This window comes from Cebus imitator, unplaced genomic scaffold (assembly GCF_001604975.1).
Source record: "Cebus imitator isolate Cc_AM_T3 unplaced genomic scaffold, Cebus_imitator-1.0 Scaffold30, whole genome shotgun sequence".
NCBI lineage: Eukaryota > Metazoa > Chordata > Mammalia > Primates > Cebidae > Cebus > Cebus imitator.
The window spans coordinates 9500599-9523524 of NW_016107345.1; the positions used below are offsets into that span (position 1 = coordinate 9500599).

At 37.4% G+C, this 22926-nt stretch overlaps 1 protein-coding gene across 1 annotated transcript in view; it reads right to left on the bottom strand.

The window, feature by feature from the left end:
* The window catches only part of LOC108300765 (ceruloplasmin-like), a 43300-nt gene extending 21463 nt beyond the window's left edge, over positions 1 to 21837 (bottom strand). The window contains exons 1-11 of the mRNA XM_017523674.2: positions 21768 to 21837; positions 17596 to 17701; positions 16557 to 16705; positions 14590 to 14802; positions 11711 to 11881; positions 10788 to 11030; positions 7674 to 7839; positions 4846 to 4976; positions 3520 to 3660; positions 3053 to 3264; positions 659 to 809 (exon numbers count right to left, since the gene is read on the bottom strand). Coding sequence (XP_017379163.1) covers positions 659 to 809; positions 3053 to 3264; positions 3520 to 3660; positions 4846 to 4976; positions 7674 to 7839; positions 10788 to 11030; positions 11711 to 11881; positions 14590 to 14802; positions 16557 to 16705; positions 17596 to 17701; positions 21768 to 21837 — 1753 coding nt within the window. The remainder of the gene's footprint in view (positions 1 to 658; positions 810 to 3052; positions 3265 to 3519; positions 3661 to 4845; positions 4977 to 7673; positions 7840 to 10787; positions 11031 to 11710; positions 11882 to 14589; positions 14803 to 16556; positions 16706 to 17595; positions 17702 to 21767) is intronic.
* Positions 21838 to 22926: the final 1089 nt, after the last annotated feature.

Sequence of the window (22926 nt, forward strand, 5' to 3'; positions counted from 1 at the left end):
CCCACTCTACGAATTTGGCAATAGAGAAGTACATGACTTTTCACATTTAGATGTAGATAAAATATATTGCACGAAGAGGTGTTGGTAAATGTTTGGTAAATTAAATTCAAAATAATCACCGTAATAAACAATATTCTTCTTGGGAAATGATATTTACTTACTATATATCTATTTATTTATTTTCTTGAGATGGTGTTTCACTTTGTCCCCCAGGCTGGAGTGTAATGGCATGATCTTGGCTCACTGCAACATCTATCTCCTGGGTTCAAGTGATTCTCCTGCCTCAGCCTCCTAAGTAACTGGGATTACAGGCATGTGCCACCACACCCGGCTAATCTTTATATTTTTAGTAGAAACGGGGTTTCACCATTTTGGCCAGACTGGTCTCAAACTCCTGACCTCAGGTGATCCACCCGCCTTGGCCTCCCAAAGTGTTGGGATTATAGGCGTGGGCCACTGCACCTGTCTGGGTAATGGTATTTAAAGGAAATATATTAGCCAACCATTGTGGGAAAATCCTAAGTCTCTTTTAATCTGTAATTCTTTAGCAAAATAAATTTAAGTAAGTGTTTAATGCGTTTATCATGTAAGTTTTTTTTTTTTTTTTTTTTTTTTTTTTTTTTTTTTTTTTTTTTTTTTTTTTTTTTTTTTTTCTTACAGGATAGCTTATTTGAGGCTTGGAAGTCTGGATCTTCTTTATCTACATTTTCAGGCTCTGTGATAAATGTTCTGATATTTTCATCCAAGAGATAACTTTTATTTTCATCAAATATTGTGGCAAGTAGGTAAAACTCTTTGTCTACACCTTTCTGTGGAAGAGAATAAAAAAAGGAATAGACATGGTATAGATGGTCCATATTCAAATCTAGCCAAATGGTTGATCTACATACAAGATTTCCCACACAGGAGATTGTGTATTTGTGAAAAATTTGATCAATTGACTTCCTGATTTTGGATAGTCCATAGAAAGGAACAAGTCACAGTGAATGAATTATCATAGAACTAAGAAGTTGGGAGAAATCTCTATGGCTTTTTACATACAAAGCGTTTACTCCAGGGATTCCTATATCTAAACTTCATAAACTAAACCATAAGATATTTATAGTGGCTTTTAACATAATGTACTCTATGGAAAGTAAGTTAAATACATAGTTTTCAATTCTAGAAAGTGAATTTTAAGGGCTTTTGAACAAATTAAATATATACATATTTCTAGATTAAATATAAAAATTATATGTATTATACGAATTATGACACTATAAATATGACTCATTATATAGATAAATATAAACATATATTTATAATTTTGAATGAGATATACATTGTTATACATATATTTATGGATTTTAAAGCTTCGTTACCTATACTTTTTTATATAAATGTAGAAAATAACTAGATATTAGTTCACTTCTGAGTGAGAAAAAAGGGAAATTCATTTAAAAAACATTTATTGAGCACCTATTATATGCCCAAGGGTAGCTGTGGTTATTATAAAAAATTAATAAAATCTTGTGTATACTTTCTAGAAACTTTCCAGAAAATCTTGTGTATACTTCCACTAGAAACAGTCTAGTGGAAGAAACAGGCCAATAAAAGCAATTGCATGGATAAATACTCTGATAGAAACATACCGAAAGGACTATGGTAACCTGCAAGAGCTTCAACTAACTTTAGTTAAGGAACATTGTCCAAAGGAAGGTACTCTCAGTCTATGTTTCAAAAATGTCTCCCCCTTTTGGCAGATCAAACAGTGAGGAAAGGCCATTCTAGATGGAGAGAAGAGGGGAAAATCAGAGATGTGAAATAGCCTTCCTTACTCAGAGTCTAATGAGCTAATTCCACCACACTGCAGAACTCTACTTTGCCAATTAGAAGAAGCTAATTCTGCAATGTAGGAGTGGGAGGGGACATGAATCTGAAGGAGTTGTCAGGATCTGATGTGTTGGCTTCTGAGCCAACAAATTGTGGGGAGATTTTTACTGCAGAGAGTGCTATAACCAGATTCCTTAGGAAGGGATGTGGACTAGCTGTATTAAAGCAAGATAAGAGTGGAGACAGAAGTTAAGAAAGAAAGGAATTCTTGTGCCTAAAATAATACAGAGGTATTGGAGACTTAGTGATCAAAGTCCAGGGTTTGGTGATATTATTAACTAAGAGATAGAATGGAGGAAGAAAAGAGGCTGATTCCTCAAGGGCCTAGAAATAGAAATTCCATATGACCCAGCAATCCTGTTACTGGGTATATATCCAAAGGATTATAAATCGTACTACTATAAGGACACGTGCACACGAATGTTCATTGCAGCACTGTTTACAATAGCAAAGACCTGGAACCAACCCAAATACCCATCGACGATAGACTGGACAGGAAAAATGTGGCACATATACACCATGGAATATTATGCAGCCATCAAAAACGATGAGTTTATGTCCTTTGTAGGGACATGGATGAACCTGGAAACCATCATTCTCAGCAAACTGACAGAAGGGCAGAAAATCAAACACCGCATGTTCTCACTCATAGGCGGGTGTTGAACAATGAGAACACATGGACACAGGGAGGGGAGCACTACATACTTGGGTCTGTTTGGGGGAAAAAGGGGAGGGACGGTGTGGGGAGGGGAGTTGGGGAGAGATAGCAAGGGGAGAGATGCCAGATGTAGGTGATGGGGAGGAAGGCAGCAAATCACACTGCCACGTGTGTACCTATGCAACAATCTTGCATGTTCTTCACATGTACCCCCAAACCTAAAATACAATAAAATACATTAAAAAAAAAAAAAGAAAAAGAAAAGAGGCTGATTTAGGGAAGGGAGGGACAGTAAATGTCTGTCCAGAAGGTCGAGATGTCTGTGGGACATGCCAGGGTGCAGTTTTATTGGGCAGAGGAAAATACAGGTGTTTCATTGAGGAAAGAATAGAATTGGGAGACATCAGTACATAGACATTGAAGCTGCTGATTCCTCTGGCCCTGAGACATTGCCATTCCTCTGCAGTTCTGTCTTAGGCAGCTCTCACCAAGACTTACCTGGCCGTATGCCTCAGGACTCACCTGTTTGCCATCCTCTCCAAGACTTCCATTTCTACATACAAGGAGAGGCCCCAGAAGGCCACTGTTGGTGTCTCTTGTCCCATTTACTGAAGAGTAATAGAACCAGGTCAAGCAGTTGGGATCCGTGGAGGTGGGACCTACATAGTTTGGAACTTCCCATGTATAGACAAATATTGTGCCCGGATTTACATGTGAGGAAGGTGAAGGGGTACCTAGCAAAAAATAAACATTTATAGAATAGAACCTAAGACCATATGTACACTAATCTAGACTGTGAGATCTCTGAGAGCAAGGACAGATCTTTCTCTTCGTGTGACAGTCAAATAGGAACTGAAGTAATAACTCTGCCACAATAAGTACACAGAGCTGTTACACTGTGACAGTTTGGCTGCACAATAGGAGTTATATTACTTGCTGACATTATATAGCAGTATGGCTCACTTGGACCTCCCCTGAGCACTACTTACTTCCTCCAGGTGTTTCATAGAATGAACCTTCATTGCTCTTGTTGTAATGCAGTCCATGAGGCTGAATGCTGAGTGGCAGGGAAGCATTGTTATAGAAAGTGACTTTGATGATCTCTCCCACCTCTGCCTTAATAACAGGGCCTAGAAAACAACAGAGTTAGTAGTTATTCTTGGATTTCATAAAGATAATTGTCAGGTTGCATTACTTGAGTAAAGTTTTTTGGTTTTTTTTTTTTTGGTATTTTTTTTGAGACAGCTTCACCTGTTGCCCAGGCTGGAGTGCAATGGCACAATCTTGGCGCACAGCAACCTCTGCCTCCTGAGTTCAAGTGATTCTCCTGCCTCAGCCTCCCAAGTAGCTGGGATTACAGACATGTGCCACCTCGCCAGGCTCAATTGTTTTTTATTTTTAGTAGAGACGGGTTTCCCCATGTTGGTCAGGCTTGGTCTCAAACTCCCAACCTCAGGTAATCCACCTGTCTCGGCCTCCCAAAGAGCTGGGATTACAGGCCTGAGCCACAGTAAAGTTCTTTTAGGAAGAAATTAAAGGGATGATACCATAAACCCAGAAAAGTCTAGATGATTCAAGGTCTTATAAAGTCACTTTGGATCAAAGATATTAGATATTAGATGAATATATTAGTCTTTTTGGATTTATAGGAACAAAGAGTGTAGTTAAAATCACTGAGTGGGCTGGGCTCAGTGGCTCACATTTGTAATCCCAGCACTCTGGGAAGCCAAGATGGGAAGATGGCTTGAGCCCAGAAGTTTGAGACCAACCGGGGCAACATGGTGAAAGCTTGTCTCTACAATATACAACAATTATCCAGGTGTGGTGGTGTGTGCCTGTGGTCCCAGCTTCGTGGGAAGCTGAGGCATGAGAATCACCGGAACCTGTGAACCTGAGAGGCGGAGGTTGCAGTGAGCTGAGATTGTGCGACTGCACTCTAGCCTGGGCGACAGTGAGACCCTGTCTCAAAAAACAAAACAAACAAAACAAAACAAAAACACCACAAAAATTAGCTGGGTATGATGTTGCATTCCTGTAGTCTCAGCTACTCTGAAGACTGAGGTGAGAGGATCACTTGAGCCTCAGAGGTGGAGGTTGCAGTAAACAGAGATCACACCACTGCACTCCAGCCTGGGCAACAGAACAAGATTGTCTAAAATAAAATAAAATAAGTCATTGGGTGAATCAATGTATTATTTTCATAAGGCTGTAGATTACAGCTGAAATCTATAACTGTGAATTGGTGAATACTGTTTTGATTGCATAATATTAATAAATAATGTTTATAACCCCACGAGCTATGAATAGAATTTCACCAAGGATTCCAAGATGTTCTTCTCCTGCCTTCTGTGTTTGGAAGGAAGAATCTGTGTATTCACGGTAAACCAGTTTTTTGTAAGTTCCTCCAATTCTGGTTGGACTTTGTTCAAAAAATAGCCGGGATTCACTGTGCAAAGAAAGTAGATACACAAAGAACTTTTATATTTACAGTTATCATGTGAAAAGAAAGAAAGAATCCAAACACATCTGTTTAAAATATTTGCAATTTATTTCTGATTATAAAAGTAATGCATTTTCATTGTCAAACATTTGGAAAAGAAAGAAAAACACAACAAAGGAAACAGAAATCTCTGTAATCCCACCATTTATATATTACCACAGTCAACATTTTCTGTAAATATCCTTTCTGTTTTTTGTCTGTGCACATATATATAATTATCTGTATGTATCTACCTAGTTATTTGCCTGCAAACTTCCTTTTGGGATAAAAAGATATTATATCTGACTTTTTTTTCAAGCAGGTAATAACAAATATTGCTATTAAAAAAACTATTTGTAGGATGCTATAATATAAAAAAGAGAGACGTTATTATTTTTTAAATTATTATAATAAAAAAGGAGCCTCTGAGAACAGGTATTTCCTAATAATGAAGTAACTTGCTGTGCCAAAAACATCATACAATTTTATAGCCAGGAGAATCAAGCAAAATGAATCTATTAATTCATACTTATTTTAGTCAGTATAAAATGGCAGTAAGCCTTAAAGCTAAATCTAGTTTTTTGCTCTAAGCCCAGTTATGTTTCTGACATTTAATGAGAAATTTCCATTACACAGATTGAGTAATTTATTGATGAGCTTAAAATGTAAGAAAAGGACTACGGACAACCAGCACTCATACTCACAAGGACCAAATCACTGAGTAGATATTCACAAGCTGGACAGAGCATCTAAGAGAGAACACTGGAATTTGGCAGGAAAATGTCAAAGAACATCTGAGGCACAGAAGGAGAAGGAAGCAAGGCAGCCATCACTGCTCAGATTGGCTGGGAGCCAGGAGAGGCTCCCCAGTGTGGGAAAAAGGTAAGTGAGAGATCCCCAGGAGTCCACACTTCTACCGTGAATTCCTGCAATCCTAGCCACAGGAGAGCCCCTCAGCCCTTGCAGGCTGTGAGACTAGTAGAGAGAGCGGCTTGGAGTTGATACAATGGCACCGTTCCAGAGATGGAGTTCATTCTGGGTCCCACACAACCCCTGAGACCCAAATAGCTATAGCATGGAACCATTTTGAGAGACTAGCCCCCACCAGACTGCATCCTGCCCCAGGGCTCAACAGCCCACGTTATCTCCACATCCCTAGAACTTCACTGACATGCCCCTGTGTCCACTCAGAGTGCTGATGCACTGTGACATTAGCTGGATCCAGTAGAGTGGCCGGGTCCCCAGCACTCTAGCGGATATGGTGTTCTACATTGTGGGGGATGGGCTGTGCAGTGCACCAGGGAGGCTGCCCCAGAACAAAGAAAGCTGTGCGTGCCCTCTCCAGAGCCTGAGAGCCACCTGCCTGGAGCGACTGCCACTAATAGCAAACACTGCCCTTTCAGGAGTAGGGCTACCACACACCTGAATGCACTTTTAGTAGACATGAGACCAGACCATCTAGATGTTGTCCTGGAGTCTGAGGACAGGCACATCTGTCTACTGCTGCTTTTACCCAAGTGTGCCATCTTGGGTACTGGGGATCGACTTGCCCTGCCTGCCATAGCTGTTGCTCATGTGCATCCACCTGAATATACCACTGTGGGGGTGGTGGTGGAGAGGAATGGATGGTGAAGAGAGGTTGGTTAATGGGTAGAAACATACAATTAATTGGAAGAAATATGCCCTAATGTTCAACAGCTCAGTGGGGTGACTATGGTTAACAATAATAAATCGTATATTTTAAAATAGCCACAAGAAAAAATTTGAAATGTTTCCACCACAAAGAAATAATGGATGTTTGAGGCAATGAATATGCCAAATTCTCTGATTTAGGTATCATACACTGTATGCACATATCAAAATATCACCATGCCCCATAAATCTGTACATATATCATGTATCAATAAATAATTTTTAAAAAGAAGAGAAACTGTCTACTTGACATAGTATTCTTTGCTTTCTAAAATTCCTGTGAGTGAATTAGAGAAAAATAAACATTGTAAAGAACAATATCTTCTGGTGGTTTTAGAGCTTTGTTCTAACATGCATTATCATTCAATAGGCCAGAAGAATTAAATCTCCTGTTGTCCTCAATCTGGTAAATATACTTAGCAGCTGGACTATCAGAAAAACTTTTTGCCCACTTTTAAATTCTAATGCCAGGGTAATGTATTTTAGTGTTAGCTTTTGGTTATTAAGATAATAATTGCTAATATCTTATTAGGTGTTATTGAGTTAATATTTATAGAATATAGTTTAAGGATATCACATTTGATGATTTAATTATGCCTTCAGATATTAGCAAGAGTGTATAAGTTACATATAAATAATAAAGAATGTTTAAAATTTTTTATAAAATGTTATTGATGACATTGTCTTATGCTGTTAAATGTTTCAGAAGTATAACATAAATCCATTTTAAAGTTTTGTACTAGGAAAAAGATGAGTAGTACGTTTTCCTTTACATTGTCTGCCAGGGATTTAGAGAAGAATTTTGTCTAGCAATGCTCCTGGGTTTCAAAATTTTCCAATTATTTTTTCATATTTATTTTATCAATATATTTTAATTAGATGCCTAAATCCTTTTTAGGAGTAAATAGATTATGAAAGATTTCAATTATGTTAATTATTTAACTATCAATATTTTAACCAGTGAATCATTACCTTCCAGCTGCTGTTAAATTTTTTCCAGTGAAGAAATCTATACCAAATGGAGCATAGTTCCAGAGAATTTCCTTAGCAGCAATATAGTAATGTATAACATGTGTCCCAGTAACAACTGTTGAAGGTTTCTGGCAATTACTTACGTTGAAAAATGCCTGCATACTCTCTGAAAAACAGTGAACCCAGAAAGAGAATGTTATTAAAACATTCAGACAATTTTCTTGGTCAAGATGTATTTTCAATTTTAGCCAACAATATTGAGACTTTCTATTTCTTTGAGAAATATGATGTATGAAATCTATGGAAAAACATAAAATGTATGAAATAAGTACAAAAGTCAGGATGCAAAAGCGAATATTAAAGGGATATATATTATTAGAGAATAATAACCAACTTTGGACCAAGTCTTATATGAAGATGGTACCTATATACTGAGAAGAATTTGAGAGTCTAAGAATATCTTCCCTCATGAATAATGAAATTACTACTAGTAGCCACTAATGAGTTAGTTGGTTTATTTGATTAACTAGTTGGCAGGAAGAAAGAAACTCAAGGCATGAGAAGATCAGTCTTGATGGGACTGTTGGTGGGAATGTTAATTAGTAGAGACTTTTTGAAAGACAATCTGGTAAAATTTGTTAGAATTAAAAGCAGGCAGTGGCTCACACGTGTAATCTCAGCACTTTGAGAGGCCAAGGCAAGCGGCTTCACTCGAGCCCAGGAGTTTCAGAATAGCCTGGGCAACATGACAAAACCCCATCTCTACAAAAAATGTTTAAAAAATCGGTGATGTGTGGTGGTGTGTGCCTGTAATGCCAACTACTCCAGAGGCTGAGGTGGGAAGATTGCTTGAACTCAGGAGATCGAGCCTGCAGTAAGCGGTAAACTCCAGCCTGGGCAGCAGAGCAAGACTCTATCTCAAAAAAAAAAAAAAGCTCTCTGCTATTATATAGTTTCACTTCTTGATAGTCATGAGAAATATTTGCACATACATGAAAAAGACATATGAAAAGGTATTAACTAAGTCTGGGCATGGTGGCTCACGACTGTAATCCCAGCACTTTGGGAGGCCGAGGCAAGTGGATCACCTGAGGTTGGGAGTTCAAGACCAGCCTGACCAACACAGAGAAACCCTGTCTCCACTAAAAATGCAAAATTAGCTGGGCATGGTGGCGCATGGCTGTAATCCCAGCTACTCAGGAGGCTGAGGCAGGAGAATTGCTTGAACCCAGGAGGCAGAAGGCAGAGGTTGTAGTGAGCCGAGTCGGGCCACTGCACTCCAGTCTAGGCAACAAGAGCAAAACTCCATCTCCAAAAAAAAAAATAAAATACAAAAAGGTATTAACTATAACATTGTTAATAAACCAAAAAAGCAGTAGCAATTTAAACATCTATCAGTAGGCAAAGGGTTAAATAAATTACACTACAATCAAAATATGGAAAACTATGCAACAGTTAAAAAGAATGAGTTAAATGTATTGGAAATACATGAAAAGAGACTTCAAGACTTTGAGTGATGAAAACAACAGAATATTATATGCAGTGTGATCTACTTACATAAAACAAAACACAAAACATAGCTGTGTATTGTTTCTACATGTTCATGTTTATGTTGCGTGAAAGTGTACAGTAAACAGGTTTTCCAGTACTTGCATGAATTTATTACAGTGGTTAAGATGGTGATGGGGTGGAGTTGGACTAGTGGTATGTCCTTAAAGCAGCTCTCCAAAACCAAACACTGGCTCTGATTCGTGTACTATTTTTCTGTGGTGTAAGCACGCCCATTGTGACCAGTTTGAAGCTACCAATAGTTTAACGGCTGGATTATTTAACTCTCAGCTCTTATGAGCTGGTATGAACAGGCTAATCTATACTGCATTAGACTTCTTTCACTTTTTCTGCCTGCCTACCACCACCTATTTTTCTACCTCTTTTCTTCCCTCCCTCCTTCCATTCTCCTTCTTTTTTGCCTCCATTCTTCCTTCCTACCTTTCTTTCTGGCAAAGATCTATTGATATATTCTTGTAATTACCAACAAAGAAAAACAAACAAAAAAAACCAAAAGGAGTAAATTAAAAAGCAGAAAAGCTGCAGAAGGACACAGAAAGAGAAGACACACAGGAGAAAGTGATGGGATCCCATCAGCCAACTAGGCTTTGAGGCATTTTCTCACTTGGTGTAGGGCTGACAGTAGTCTTTCTGCAGAGCTGAGGTGGAAAGACTGGTTTGAGGGCATGATCTGAGAATAAGGTAGATGGGAGGTATTGGTGGAGCTGAGTGTACATTTTAATCTGAAAGTGATCATCTTTTCTAAGTGACAGCTTTTTGTCCCTAAATCCAGTCCTTGAGTTATAATAGCTGTGAGTGGTTCTTATTTTTCTCACAGCCCGGGGAGGGATGCAGCACATAGAAAATCCTGATAAATACTTGTCATTTAGTGGTTTGAATAATGAATTGAGACATGATACTAACCAAAGTTCAGGACTTACAAAAAGAAAGGTTTTTCATCAGAAGTAAATTCCATTTTTCTACCAAAAAAATAAAGTTAAATTCTTTAATTCTAATGAAAATTATGTTTTCTGATTGAAAAATAACACAGAACATTTACATGATTATATATAGAGTTTGGTCATATTCAATAATAGAAAAGATCAATAACTTCATAACTGACCATTCTGTCATTAAATGGCAAATGTGATTGGAGAGGAAAATAAACAAAAATAAGGAGGATTATTGAGTAATGAATTAGAAGTATTGGGTTCTGCATAATTTCTTGCCATGCTTCCCATAAGATTTTGATACTTGTCTCCTTAATTAAAGAACAAACTGTAATAATATCTGCTCTGTCTGACACTCAGGGTTCTCACTCAGGGTTTATATTCTTACAATGGATATGAAAGTTTTTGTAAAAACAGCAACCCAATCCTATATACTTAAAAGGATGTATAGTAATCGAGTGAAAAGGTGTCAGGGATCTGGGCTCCATCACTGACTGTTTCCAAAAGGAATGTTGGATATCAGTTTCTTCATTTGTAAGGTAAGACATTGTAATGGGTTGTGACCTTGTAAGTTTTCCAAGTCTGTATTTATTACACAAAAGTTATAAATCCCTACCATGTATCTGGCATCCCAGCATCCACTCTCCGGGGCTCTTGGCCACCATGAAGGCATCCTCCAGTGAGGAGGGGAAGACCGTAATGGTGTCCTTTCTGTGATTCCGAGAGATCAGAGTTTGTCCGTGGAGGTAGATGGAGTGTATGTCAGCCATGCCACCCATGCCAACAAAATACCACTTGACCCTATCTTCAGCACACATGGTGAGATTTGGCAGATTTCCATACACATATCCATTTATTGCTGAAAATAAATGTATATTAATCCATGAGGCATGATAGATCAGTGCCACGTGATAAAAATTCTATGTATTTCCTTATTATATTAATATAAACTTCCCAATGTCAACATTGTTCTCACACATAATCTACAACATCTGATTTGTGTTTCATGGAAAAGGAGATTGTATACATTTTGTATTGTGAGAAGTGGGGGGAGCACAAAGGCTTAAAGGCAAGAGGAAAAAAAACCTGAAAGGCAGGAAGCAGTGACAAAGGAAAATAATAGAGACTAAGTTCATGAAAGAAGAAAGCAAGGATAAAGGTGATGGATTATGAAGACATCATTTCTGAAAAAAACACTATGTTGGATAAAAACACATATTCATAAATATTTGGTCAATTATGTCTTCGTTATTCCATATTTTATGACTTAAAGTTACATCTTTCTTATGTTTTTATCACCTATTTTTAATCAATATCAGACTTCAGAAAACAAACGTGGATCAAACTTGCTATCGGACTTAGGAAATGAGCAGGCTTTAGCAGTGATTTTCATTTGCATGTCAGCCAGTATACTCTGAGTGAAACGCTGAAAAATATAAACTCAATTAAACAAACTTAAACAAAGGGAAATGACTGAATATAATCATAGAAGTTAGATTTATAAGATATTATGTATGAGAAAGTTCTTTTTAATCTTACATTGCATACTCATGCTCTCCTCAAAACCGGGATCACTAGTATTGATTTTGCCAGATTCAGTAAACGCACGAATATTTTCATCACTATACCAGCTACTTCTTTCATCAGTTGTAGAAAACATCAGAAAATAAGACCTGTCAATATCTTTTTCAGTGTCTCCATTCAGTGTCCCTGAAACAAAAAACACATTTCTTACTTTTCATGTAGACATTAATTAGAACCATTGTCAAAGATAAAACTGCTTTTACAATATACAGTTTTGTTAATTGTTAGGGCACATGAAAAAGGTAAATGTTTGCCATGTGTTTGTCAGTTTTTGTGAAGTTTACAATAAACTTTAAAAACCATATAATATATATAAAGCCAAATTTAAAGAATCCATATTCATCTTTACTTCAAATCAGTAACGTTCTGCAGTACCTATCTGCATCTGATGACCATTATCGCGTGAGATTGTTCAAAGTCTCAAAATTCGTGCCCCCTCAAACGAAGGATAACTTGTTCATACCAATTCATTTATTCTTCTGTGTGTATATTCAACAAATGTTTATTGAATATTTGTAATTGTCAGGCACTATGGCAAGTGTTGGGTTCATAAAAGTGAACAAAACAGCTATCTACCCTTGCAGGGCATATAATCAAGGGTGGAATCCATCAATAAATAAGATACTAACTATAGTGTGTAAAGTTCTATAGTTGGGAATACTCAGTCTTTGGGAGCTGATTAATTGAATCTTGGGTATGGAAACCTCTGAAGGCAGTGACACGTCAGTTGATACTTAAAGGATGAGGAGTTTGCTGGGGTATACCTGCAGAGAAGATTCCAGTCAGCAATTAAGATAAAAGGAATTTGGACTTTATCATCAGAACAATTAGCAGTCATTAAAGGATTTTAAGCAAAGGAGTGACAGAATCAGAATCAGTCTCCCACCTCCACCTCGCAGACAGAAAGCCAAGTGGAGATCAGCTGAAAGGGGAAACACTTGAGACTGGAGGGCAGTTAAGAGGCTGTTGCTGGTATCTGGCAAAAGGATGGCAGTGGCCTGAACTAGGTTAGAGCTGAAGAAGAACTAGGTTAGAGCTCTTCGTGGAGCTGAAGAGGAGTGAGCTGATCTAGTGTTGTGTAGGAAGTACAGGTAGCGGGATTTGATTGATGTATTTAGCAAGCAGTGAGGGAAAGGGCAGTATCAGGAATGATACCCAGGGTTTTGTCTTCAGTGACTAATTGGAACATGCTGGAGCCATTCCCCAAGGCAGGGAACACAGAAGGAAGGGAGAGATTCAGGGCAGGAAAAAATGATGGGTTTTGGAATATGATGTATTTTCATATGGGTGTTAAACACCCAAATAGAGATGTCAAGTTGCCAGGCCTGACCATCAGTAAACGAGTTTGAACCAAAGTTATAGATTTCAGATTCATTAACACACAGATGGAAACAAATGACTCAGAATGGATAAGATCACTCTGTGAGCTTAGAGTGAACAAAAGAGAAAAGTGCCTCGGACAGTGGGAATAAAATTGTTATAATATATATAAATATAACATGTAAAAATATGATATATGAATTATTATCAGTCCCAAATATTTTACATCAGCCTTATATTTGAAACCATAGGGCATAAATCAACATAACTGTAAATGAGAATCTTTCTTTCTTTCTTTCTTTCTTTCTTTCTTTCTTTCTTTCTTTCTTTCTTTCTTTCTTTCTTTCTTTCTTTCTTTTCCTTTCTTTTCTTTTCTTTCTTTCTTCTTCCTTTCCTTTCCTTTCCTTCTTTCTTTCTTTCTTTTCTTTCTTTCCCTTTTTCTGTAGAGATGCAGTTTCACTATGTTGCCCAGGCTGGTCTCGAAATCCTTGCCTTAAGCAATCCTCTCACCCTGGCCTCCCAAAGTACTGGGATTACATGCATGAGCCACTGAACACAACCACAGAACTCTTGATGGCAGCTCACATACTTGCCTTTGAGAATGCAAAGCATTAAGTTATCTTACTGTTTAGAAAGAAAAGGGGAAAGTTTGGAGATGTTCAGGCTAGATAGCCTAGATAGACTAGATATTGTTTAAGTTAAATATGACAAACACTTATTCTTTATCTTGCCATTATGCAATTGAGTTTCTTGCAAGTTTGAGAAGGGCAAAAAGCTCTTCCAAAATTGGTTTAAAAAGGTATCTACCAAGGAATGTGATTTGTAACCATGAGACTATTTGTGTTTGCTATAGGAAACTGCAATTGTTAAAATATTTATTGTAAAGAACTGTTTGTTTACCTAAAATTTAAACTTTGATTGTCACAGGAAGTTAAATTAATTCATCAACTTCATAAAAATCAAGTGCTATCACTTTGTTGATCTTGCTTTAATGAACCAAATCAGAATTTTCCAAACTCCATATTCCCTTGCAAGTTGGAAACCTATCAGTAAAACTTCCTCCTGGCAAGAATTATTAATAAACTGATGATTCTAACTGATTTACCTTAAAACATAAACATAAAAACATAATCTTAAAACAAAAAAAAACACATAAACAATAAAACAGGCCTTCCTTTTGCAGGCCTGTCATATTATCAGGATACATAGCACCTAGAAAACATATTCTGCACTGTGGCAATAAGTTTGAATGAAGATGGCTGAAGTGAAGTTTATTGGGTTGGACTACCATCTAGTGATCAACCTACATTGTTGGTTGAACTAAGGGTTGGACTTGAGATCGCCATCTAGTGCTCAGAGTTCAAGATGGCAAGTTTTCATTCTTGACTGGAAAATCAAATTTAAGGCAGGAAAATGGAGCACCTTGGATAGTAAAATTCCTCTAGGAGAGCAAAGGACAACCTACGCATTCCGGTTTACTCTTTTACTGCAATGAGATTTAAAAAAAAACTTACCTCTTTTACAAGTCAGAATTGGTCCAATAAGTCCCGAAGGCACATCTTTTACAGTGTCTACATGGGAGTGGTAAATCCTTGTTACACAATTACTGTCATTGGGGCCAGGTCCCTGCTTTTCTTCTACATACCACTTGTAGGTATATTGTTTCCCTGGCTCTAGATAGTCATCTTCCTTTTGCAGGCCTGTTGTATTATCAGGATACAGAGCACCTAGAAAACATATTCTGCACTGTGGTTACAGTAAATATTGGATAACACTATTTTGAATGTGACTCAGGCTTCCTCCATTAAGCTATGAATGTATGGTAATTTGTAGTTCTAAAAAAGTACGCATTTCTCCCCACCATTTCCCAGATCCCTACATCCCTAAATCCCCCTTAGTTGGCTTCTACCTGAATGCTCAGCTTGGCTGCAGTTTTTAAACCAAATTGGAATGAGGCAGGCAGTATATTAACAGACCATCATCACTTTTACTGATGGATCCAACAAATATTTATTTTGCACCTACCATGTGCCTAGACCCCGATGCAGAGGTAACTTGTGGATTCCCAAGTTGCCCTCCATGTTTTCTTTATTGCTAGTCAGACTTGGGACCCAGGGCACCCAAGGGTGTCCCTGTTACTTCCAAGTAGCCCACTGCCAAGGTGGCCTTTGGCATTACTCTGAACTATTACCCCAGTTCTGACTTTGGACCCTTGCGCTCTTTTCTTTCTTCTTCTCTGGCTAAAATTTTGCCTCAGATCCTTACCCCTTGTGGCTGGGATCCTGCTAACTATGGAAAAAATTCCTTTATTCAATAAAAGACTTTGAAGCATGAGCAACCTCCAATTCTTTATTCATCTTTTTGGACCCTCCTGTTCCACACTGAACATGAAGAGATTATGACTGACTGACTTCTGTACTTTCTTCCTGCCCAGCGGCCCATCTGTAGCTGCTTCCAGGCATGGTCTGGTTTCCTGAGTCTATTTCAGTCCAGAGGATTAATTCGAGGCCTGTTTCTAGTTCTTTATGCCTCTCTGAGGGAATCATCAAACCTCAGTCTAAGTTCTGAGAGTTGATTAAAAAATAAACAAATAAAACAAACTCTTGTTAACATTTTTCACATTATATGTCTATAATATAAACTATTTTTCTCATTATTTTTTCATAGAATATATTTAAAGAGCAACAATCATTGCGAGATGGTTATATAACATGGCAAAATGATGATGATAGGTGAATGAAATGGCATATGGGATTTCCACAGCCCTGCATTACCATAGAGCCTCTGTCGGAAGAAGCACTCGTTCTATAGGTGGTACTCTTAACGAGTTGGCCTAAAGTTCCAATTTTCTAAAGATTTATGCCAGGCCTTTTAAAAAAACGTATTTCAAACATTGTGAAAAATATCTATGTTCTACTAAAGACAAGTCCAAACTCTCTTTTCCTAGCTTTTCTTGCTGTCTCCCAAAAACTCACAAAACCCCATTTGTTGGCTTTCTCTTCCCTTCCTTTTTTTCAAAATTCAGATGTATCTGTGACTGTAGATGAGTATGAGAAAAGATTTTGTCTAGAAAGTAGCGATTTCTCTTGACACTTATATCTTCCCAGAGAGTGATCCTCATCTACTAGGAAATGGAAATGAGGCGGGGGCAGTATAGGATTTCTGCCAACCTAACATTTAGCTCATAAGTGTTTCCTACAAAACAAAACAAAAAAAATGCCTTTTTTTTCTTATCTGGTGAGGAAAAAGTGTTTTATTTCCTCAGAATTGCATAAGGGCTGTTACTCAATTAAGATGAGAAACTGAAAAAGGACTGTCTTGGGTATAAACATTAAACATCGGAAGTAGCGTCTGCATCACTGTAAACCCAGTGTAGCTCATAATGCTGACCGGTCCATGATCACCTGGCTTTTTCTAATGTGATGTGCTCATACTCCCCATAAGCAAAACTCATGAATGTCAGGAAAGAGGATCTGCTTACCTTCACTTTCTTTAGAGTAGGTGAGTCCATGAGGATGAAAACTATAAGGTCTTGAAGCATTATTTTTTGCATGTACATAAATGAAGTCTCCAGTCTCTGCCTTAATCATTGGACCTAAAAATCCCAACCACGATGGTTTTTCAATGATCCTTTGAAATGTATTATCAGTATATTGAAAATACAAAGCCTTTTTATAAATAAAGCTCTTTCTCCCTTGACCTCCTTTTAGAAATTCTCTATAAACAAACAAAAAAGATGGAATTTTAAACAATTTTGACTGGAAAGAAACAAAATGTTAAACAAATTAAAATGAGAAGTCAGAAGCTCCACAGCTAATTTTGGCAGATAAAACCTGGAGGCAAGAGAATATGTGAAGGGAGTCAAAACTAGGTGTAATTGGTGAGAAGAATGTTGAAATACTGAATGAAGAAATCAAATACAAAGGTAGTAAGTAAAACTTGTGGCATTTTTGTTTAAAAGACATACCAAATTCTTTAAACTGAACTGCAAATAGGTTTCTAACCCCACTTTAAAGTTACTTTAGCATTCAAGTAGTAGATCAATTCCCATGATATAGGACTGTTGACACATTTAAATGGATTTGTGGATTTATTGGTAGCATTAGGGTGTTTTGCCCCTAAACCATGATAAATAAGAACCCCACTCATGTCCTCTATATTTTCCTCTCTCAAATATCTGAAGAGAAAAATTAAGAAAATGGCTTCACACATATCAAAAGGAAAGTGTTTTATACCTTATCATGTGAACAAAAGTAATGATAAATAGAATTAGCTATGATCTGCAAAATAATGTGTCAGGAGGGCAAAAGTGGCAATAATTACAGGAAAGAGCAATTTTGGATTTGTATTTCTACCTCTTTTCCATACCATATTTAAGCTAAACAAATGAAGTGGTTCTAATGGATATGTGCCCTGAAAGTGGCAATCATGAGAAAGTCGTCATCAGCATTTCATCAATGATCAACAATTACCAACTTTTGCTTTAGATAGTAACTTTTTAAATGCAAAGGATTACTTACCGGTCTTCAGAAAAAGGCTTTCCATTGAGCATATTTTTACCAGAAGGAGCATAGTTCCAAATGATTTCTTTAATGCCTATGTAGTAGTGCCTATCTATTGCCCAACCTGGAGAACAAGTAACAAACAGAAAAGTCAATGGTAAAAGCATCCTCATTTTCAAATTCTGAGCCTGGAGAAGCTAACTGAGTAAGGCTTGCCTATCTTTTATAACCAGGCTTTCGTCTTTCATTTGTGTTTATTTGCATACATCAAGTTACACAAGAGCTCATTATCTGTCTTAATTAACATATATATCACTTGCATTCCAAGTGGTTTTGGATTTCATTGTCAAGTGAGGTGAAATGTTGCACAACACACTGGATCATTAGGCTGCCCATCATCCATTGTCCTTTGATATATTATCTGTTCCTAAATTATAGAAATATTCTTCTGCCTAGTCTCCAGTCTCCACTTTCTTACTATTTAGTCCATTCTATGTACCATTCCCAGAAAACTCTTGAAATGCTACCTTTATCAAGTTTTTCTACTGGATGATAATTTAAAATTTCTTGACATTTAAGACTTTCATTAAGTTATTCTCAAATTTCTTAGCATTTAAGGCTCTTCACATAATCTAGGGCCCAATCTGGTATCTCTGATACTCCAAATTTGTTCTCAAAATTCACTTACGGGATCCCTTCCTTTTGGGGAGTTGTCTTACTAGGAACACAGTGTGAGGCAGGAAAGAATGCAGAAAACCTGGAATGAGACAGCCTGAGTTTGACTCTTAGCTCTGCAACTTTTCAGCGATGTGTAATTAGGTGACTTCATTTCTTCAGTTATAAAACAATAATATTACTTGCCCAGTTAGGAAGTTGTGTAAATTCAATGACAGCTATCTCGTGGAGGGCCTTGGGTGCATAGTCAACATTTAACAGGTGTTATTTACAATAACAAGGAAATAACTTCCTTGTTATTTACAAGGAAACTGGTGCATAGTCAACATTTAACAGGTGTTATTTACAATACTTCCTTTTCATGTTTTTGTTATAATATGCTTTCTGAACTTATCTTATTTGTGCCCATTTCCCAGCCTGATCTTCCCTCCCTCAGCCTCTCTTTTTTTTTGGCTAATCCAAAATTTTCCCATTCTCATTCTTTAAGATTCAACTGAGGTGAAGGGGAGGAAGGCAGCAAATCACACTGCCATGTGTGTACCTATGCAACAGTCTTGCATGTTCTTCACATGTATCCCAAAACCTAAAATGCAATTTAAAAAAAACCAACAAAATAAATAAATAAATAAAACAAAAAACACAACAAAAAAAAGATTCAACTGAAGCTTCACCTTCTCAGTGAAGACTTCCCTGATCATTTCAGCTCACAAACATGCCCCTCTCTGAATTCACCAGCTGTAACACAGACTGCCAACCAACTACAGCCTGCTTCAGATTACTGCTTAAATGTCCATGTGGTATTTACTTTACTCCAATAGGTTGTAACTCCTATAGATTAGGAAGGATTTATTCTATTTCCTGGAGATATCAAGAAATGTTACATTTAAAGGTTACATTTATTGAACAAATAGAGTGCCTTGGCAGAGGCTACAATAAGTAAGGAAAGAGCAGGAGTGTTTATAAGCCCAAGTTGATCTGATCTAGGTATCATCATGTATTGTAATATCTATTACTATTAGGTATTGTTTGAGATTTTAGAATTAGAAAGCTACATTTTGTTTCAAAAGTTAGGCTCTGATTTAGGTTCAGAAACCCATGGTTAGAAATATTAAGGTAGCACAATCATATGGTATATGAGTAAGCTCTACTCTTTGATAGCACAACAGGGTGACTATAGTCAATAGTAACAACTATGCATAAAATAACACAAAGAATGTAATTGGATTGTTTGAAACTCAATGGATAAATGCTTGAAGGGATGGATACCCCATTCTTCATGATATGTTTATTTCAGATTCTGTGCCTGTATCAAAACATTCTATGTACCCCATAAATACATACACCTACTATATACCCACAAAATTGTTTAAAAATTAAAAAAGAATATGGTGTGTATCATTCTGTAGTTTGTATTATTCATCAACTATGTGTCTTAGATGTCTTTTATGTCAACTCTTAGAAGTCTAGTTCTTTCATTTTAACTGCAGCATAGCTTTTCCTATTTTCAATATAAAAATATAATTAATATAAAAATTAATATAAAATTACTATAATTTATTATTAATTATAAAAATATACTATAATTTATTTGTTTATTTAGACAGAGTTTTGTTCTGTTACCCAAGCTGGAATACAGTGGTGCAATCTCAGCTCACTGCAACCTCTGCCTCCTGGGTTCAAGTGATTCGTGTGCCTCAGATTCCAAGTAGCTGAGATTACAGGTGTGTGCAACCACACCAGGCTAATTTTTGTGTTTTTAATAGAGACAGTGTTTCACCGTGTTGATTAGGCTGGTTTCAAACTCCTGGCCTCAACTAATCCGCCTGCCTAGGCCTCCTAAATTGGTGGGATTACAGACTTTAGCCACCACACCCAACTTGTTTTCCAAAACACACAAAAATCAAAGTATATTTTTCCCATGAGTATATATAGATATCTATACATATTTAAGAAAATACCACATACCCCAAACGTCAATACTCCAAAAAGTGTTGGAGTATTGGATGAAGTATTATATTAAAATATAAATGTAGCAAGTAATATATGTGGCATTTTGGTTTAAAAGACATACTAAATTCTTTGGGTTGAACCATATATATGTTTCTAGCCTCACTTTAAGGTTACTTTAGCTCTCAAGGAGTAGATCACGTTCCATGACTTAGGATTGTTTACACAGTAAATTGCATGAACAGCCCAGGCTTTGGCAGATTTTAAGTCACCTGCAGATCTTGAAAGGAATTCAGAAAAGCTGGGTCTCCTGGAGGGACCTTGGCACTGGGAAAAACCATCCACAGGAGAATCAAGAGAAGAGATTCACATCCCACACCTTTTGGGAAACAGTGGAAAGGGCTGGCAAGAAGAGCCCAGCCAAACACAACGTGTCACAGAAAAAGATTATACATGGGCTCTCTGCCTCAAGGAAGAAACTCAACTGGGTTTGAGTAGTTGGAAGCTACAGGCCCACAAATTTAGCTCTGTATATGGAAGAACCTTAAAATCTTCCCTGTCACTGTGGCCTGAACTAGCAGCTGTAAAAGGACCTACCCACCAGGTAGGAATGGGATTCCTTAAATGGGCTTTCAAAGACCCCTTCCTCCCAGAATTTTATGACTTCTTCCTCATTCTCATAGGAACATTAATTTTACTCCAGAATGTAGATGACAAAGGATTGATTCAGCTAGCATATTTTTTCTGCAGAAGGTACCCCAAAAAGTGCAAAAAAGTCTTGTATATCCAATTCAAGTAGATCTACCCCCAGTTCAACTCCACCATTTACTACCTGACCCAGAGTCCTGTCATCTGTAACACAGGGCAATAATAATTAAAGTTCAGGGCTCCTGTGAGCACCTAGCCTCTACTTTGACACAGAGGAGGCACACGGAGAAGTCGGCTCTCGGCTCCGGGAAAATGAAAAAGGTAGAGCATGGTATTGGTAAATATTTCTTGTCTTGGTTCTTCTCAACAGACGACTAGGAAAGTTGGCTGCTATTTTTTTTTTCTCTTGGTTGAAGGGTGAAGGGTCAAGCACTCTTTCTTAGGTCAAGTGATTGCTTGTCAAGATGAAATACGTGTTGCAGTCATTTCTGTCCCTCCCTGCATAGGCCTAAGCAGATCAGTCTTTTGATACAGCAGTGTTTAAAGTTGGTCGCGATCATTTGACTATATTCTTGGTTATAGCTCAAGAACATAACTCATTTTATTTAAGTTTACTTAGCTAAACTTTGTTGAATTTAGCCTGAGGCTAAATACCTTGGGGGAAATTTAGATTCCTTCCTGGTTTTTCCCTTCTAGAACTGTAAGTAAATTTAAGAAATAAATAGAGCAAATAAAAATGTACATAAGGGACTAGTGATAATATCATCTTATGTTTGTAAAAACTTTGCTATATGGAAAATATTTTATAAATAAAAATTACTTTATGTAATTTTCCCAACAGTTTCCCCCTTAACCCCACCCCTTCCTTATACCTGTTTTGTAGATAAGAGATCAAACCCTCAAAAGGTCAAGTAACTTACTGTAGAATGCACATTTCCAAATTGGAATTTGGATTATTGGATTCCACATCAAATTTTCTATTCCTTTCATGCTACCTGTAATAGAATTGGCTTTACTAGTTTAAGTGTGTAGACTTCTATATTATCTACAAATGCTCAGTTTTTCTCAGAATATATAGCTACAATTATATCTTCCAACAAGGCTGATAGATCAGACATAAATGATGTTGGGGCAAGACGGGGAGTTTGAAGACGGTGTGGTGGATGTCAGTCACTGGTAGAGCCATTTCTATTCTTTGTCTTACTTCCACCATTAACCACCATTTGTTGAAAGTCAGCTCTCCCTTAGCCCCTTTGTAAATACTAGCTCTAATTGTGCCAGCAACCCTGAAAGGGAAGCTTATTAAGCGCTCTTTTATAGATAAGAAAACTGGAACTTGGCGTTTTTAAACAACTAGCCAAAACAATAAAATGTTATTGCCAGAATTTAAACCAGGGCCCTAAGACCTGGTGAATGCTCTACTATTAAACTCCTTGCCTTGTAATCAAAGTTATTCCATAAAAAACTATCAACCAGGTAAAAAAAAAACATAAATAAGTAGAGCAGCTAACAGCTGGGACAGAAGTTCCTCTTCAACTGGAGCTCTGAGTCCTTCACAGTTTAAGGCTATGCACATCACAAGCTTTTGCAATATGGGGTAGACTACACAAGGGGCTTGAGGCCTACAAAGCAAGGAATAGAAAGGAATAGTGGGAAGATACGGAAGAACAATAAGAAAGAAAAAAGCAGCCCCCGACATCCAGGAGCTGTCCTGGTACTAGTAGCTAAGTTTTGCCCAACTAAGAGCTGCCCTGGCACTCACAGCTAGGCCCTGGTGTCCTCTGCCTGGGCATAAACCATTTCCCAGAACGTCAACATCAGACAGCACCACTCTGTGACCTTGATGGAGCCAGAAAAAAACAATACCACTCCAGGAAAATGTCTGAATATTGTTAATGAAAAGAATCAAACTCTAAAATATTTGAAAACATTTATTCTGAGCCATGAGTGACCACGGCCCATGATACAGCCCTTGGGAAGTCCTGAGAACACATGCCCAAGTTAGGGTGCAGCTTGGTTTTATACCATTTTATGAAAGCATGAGACATCAATCAAATACATTTAAGAAATACATTGTTT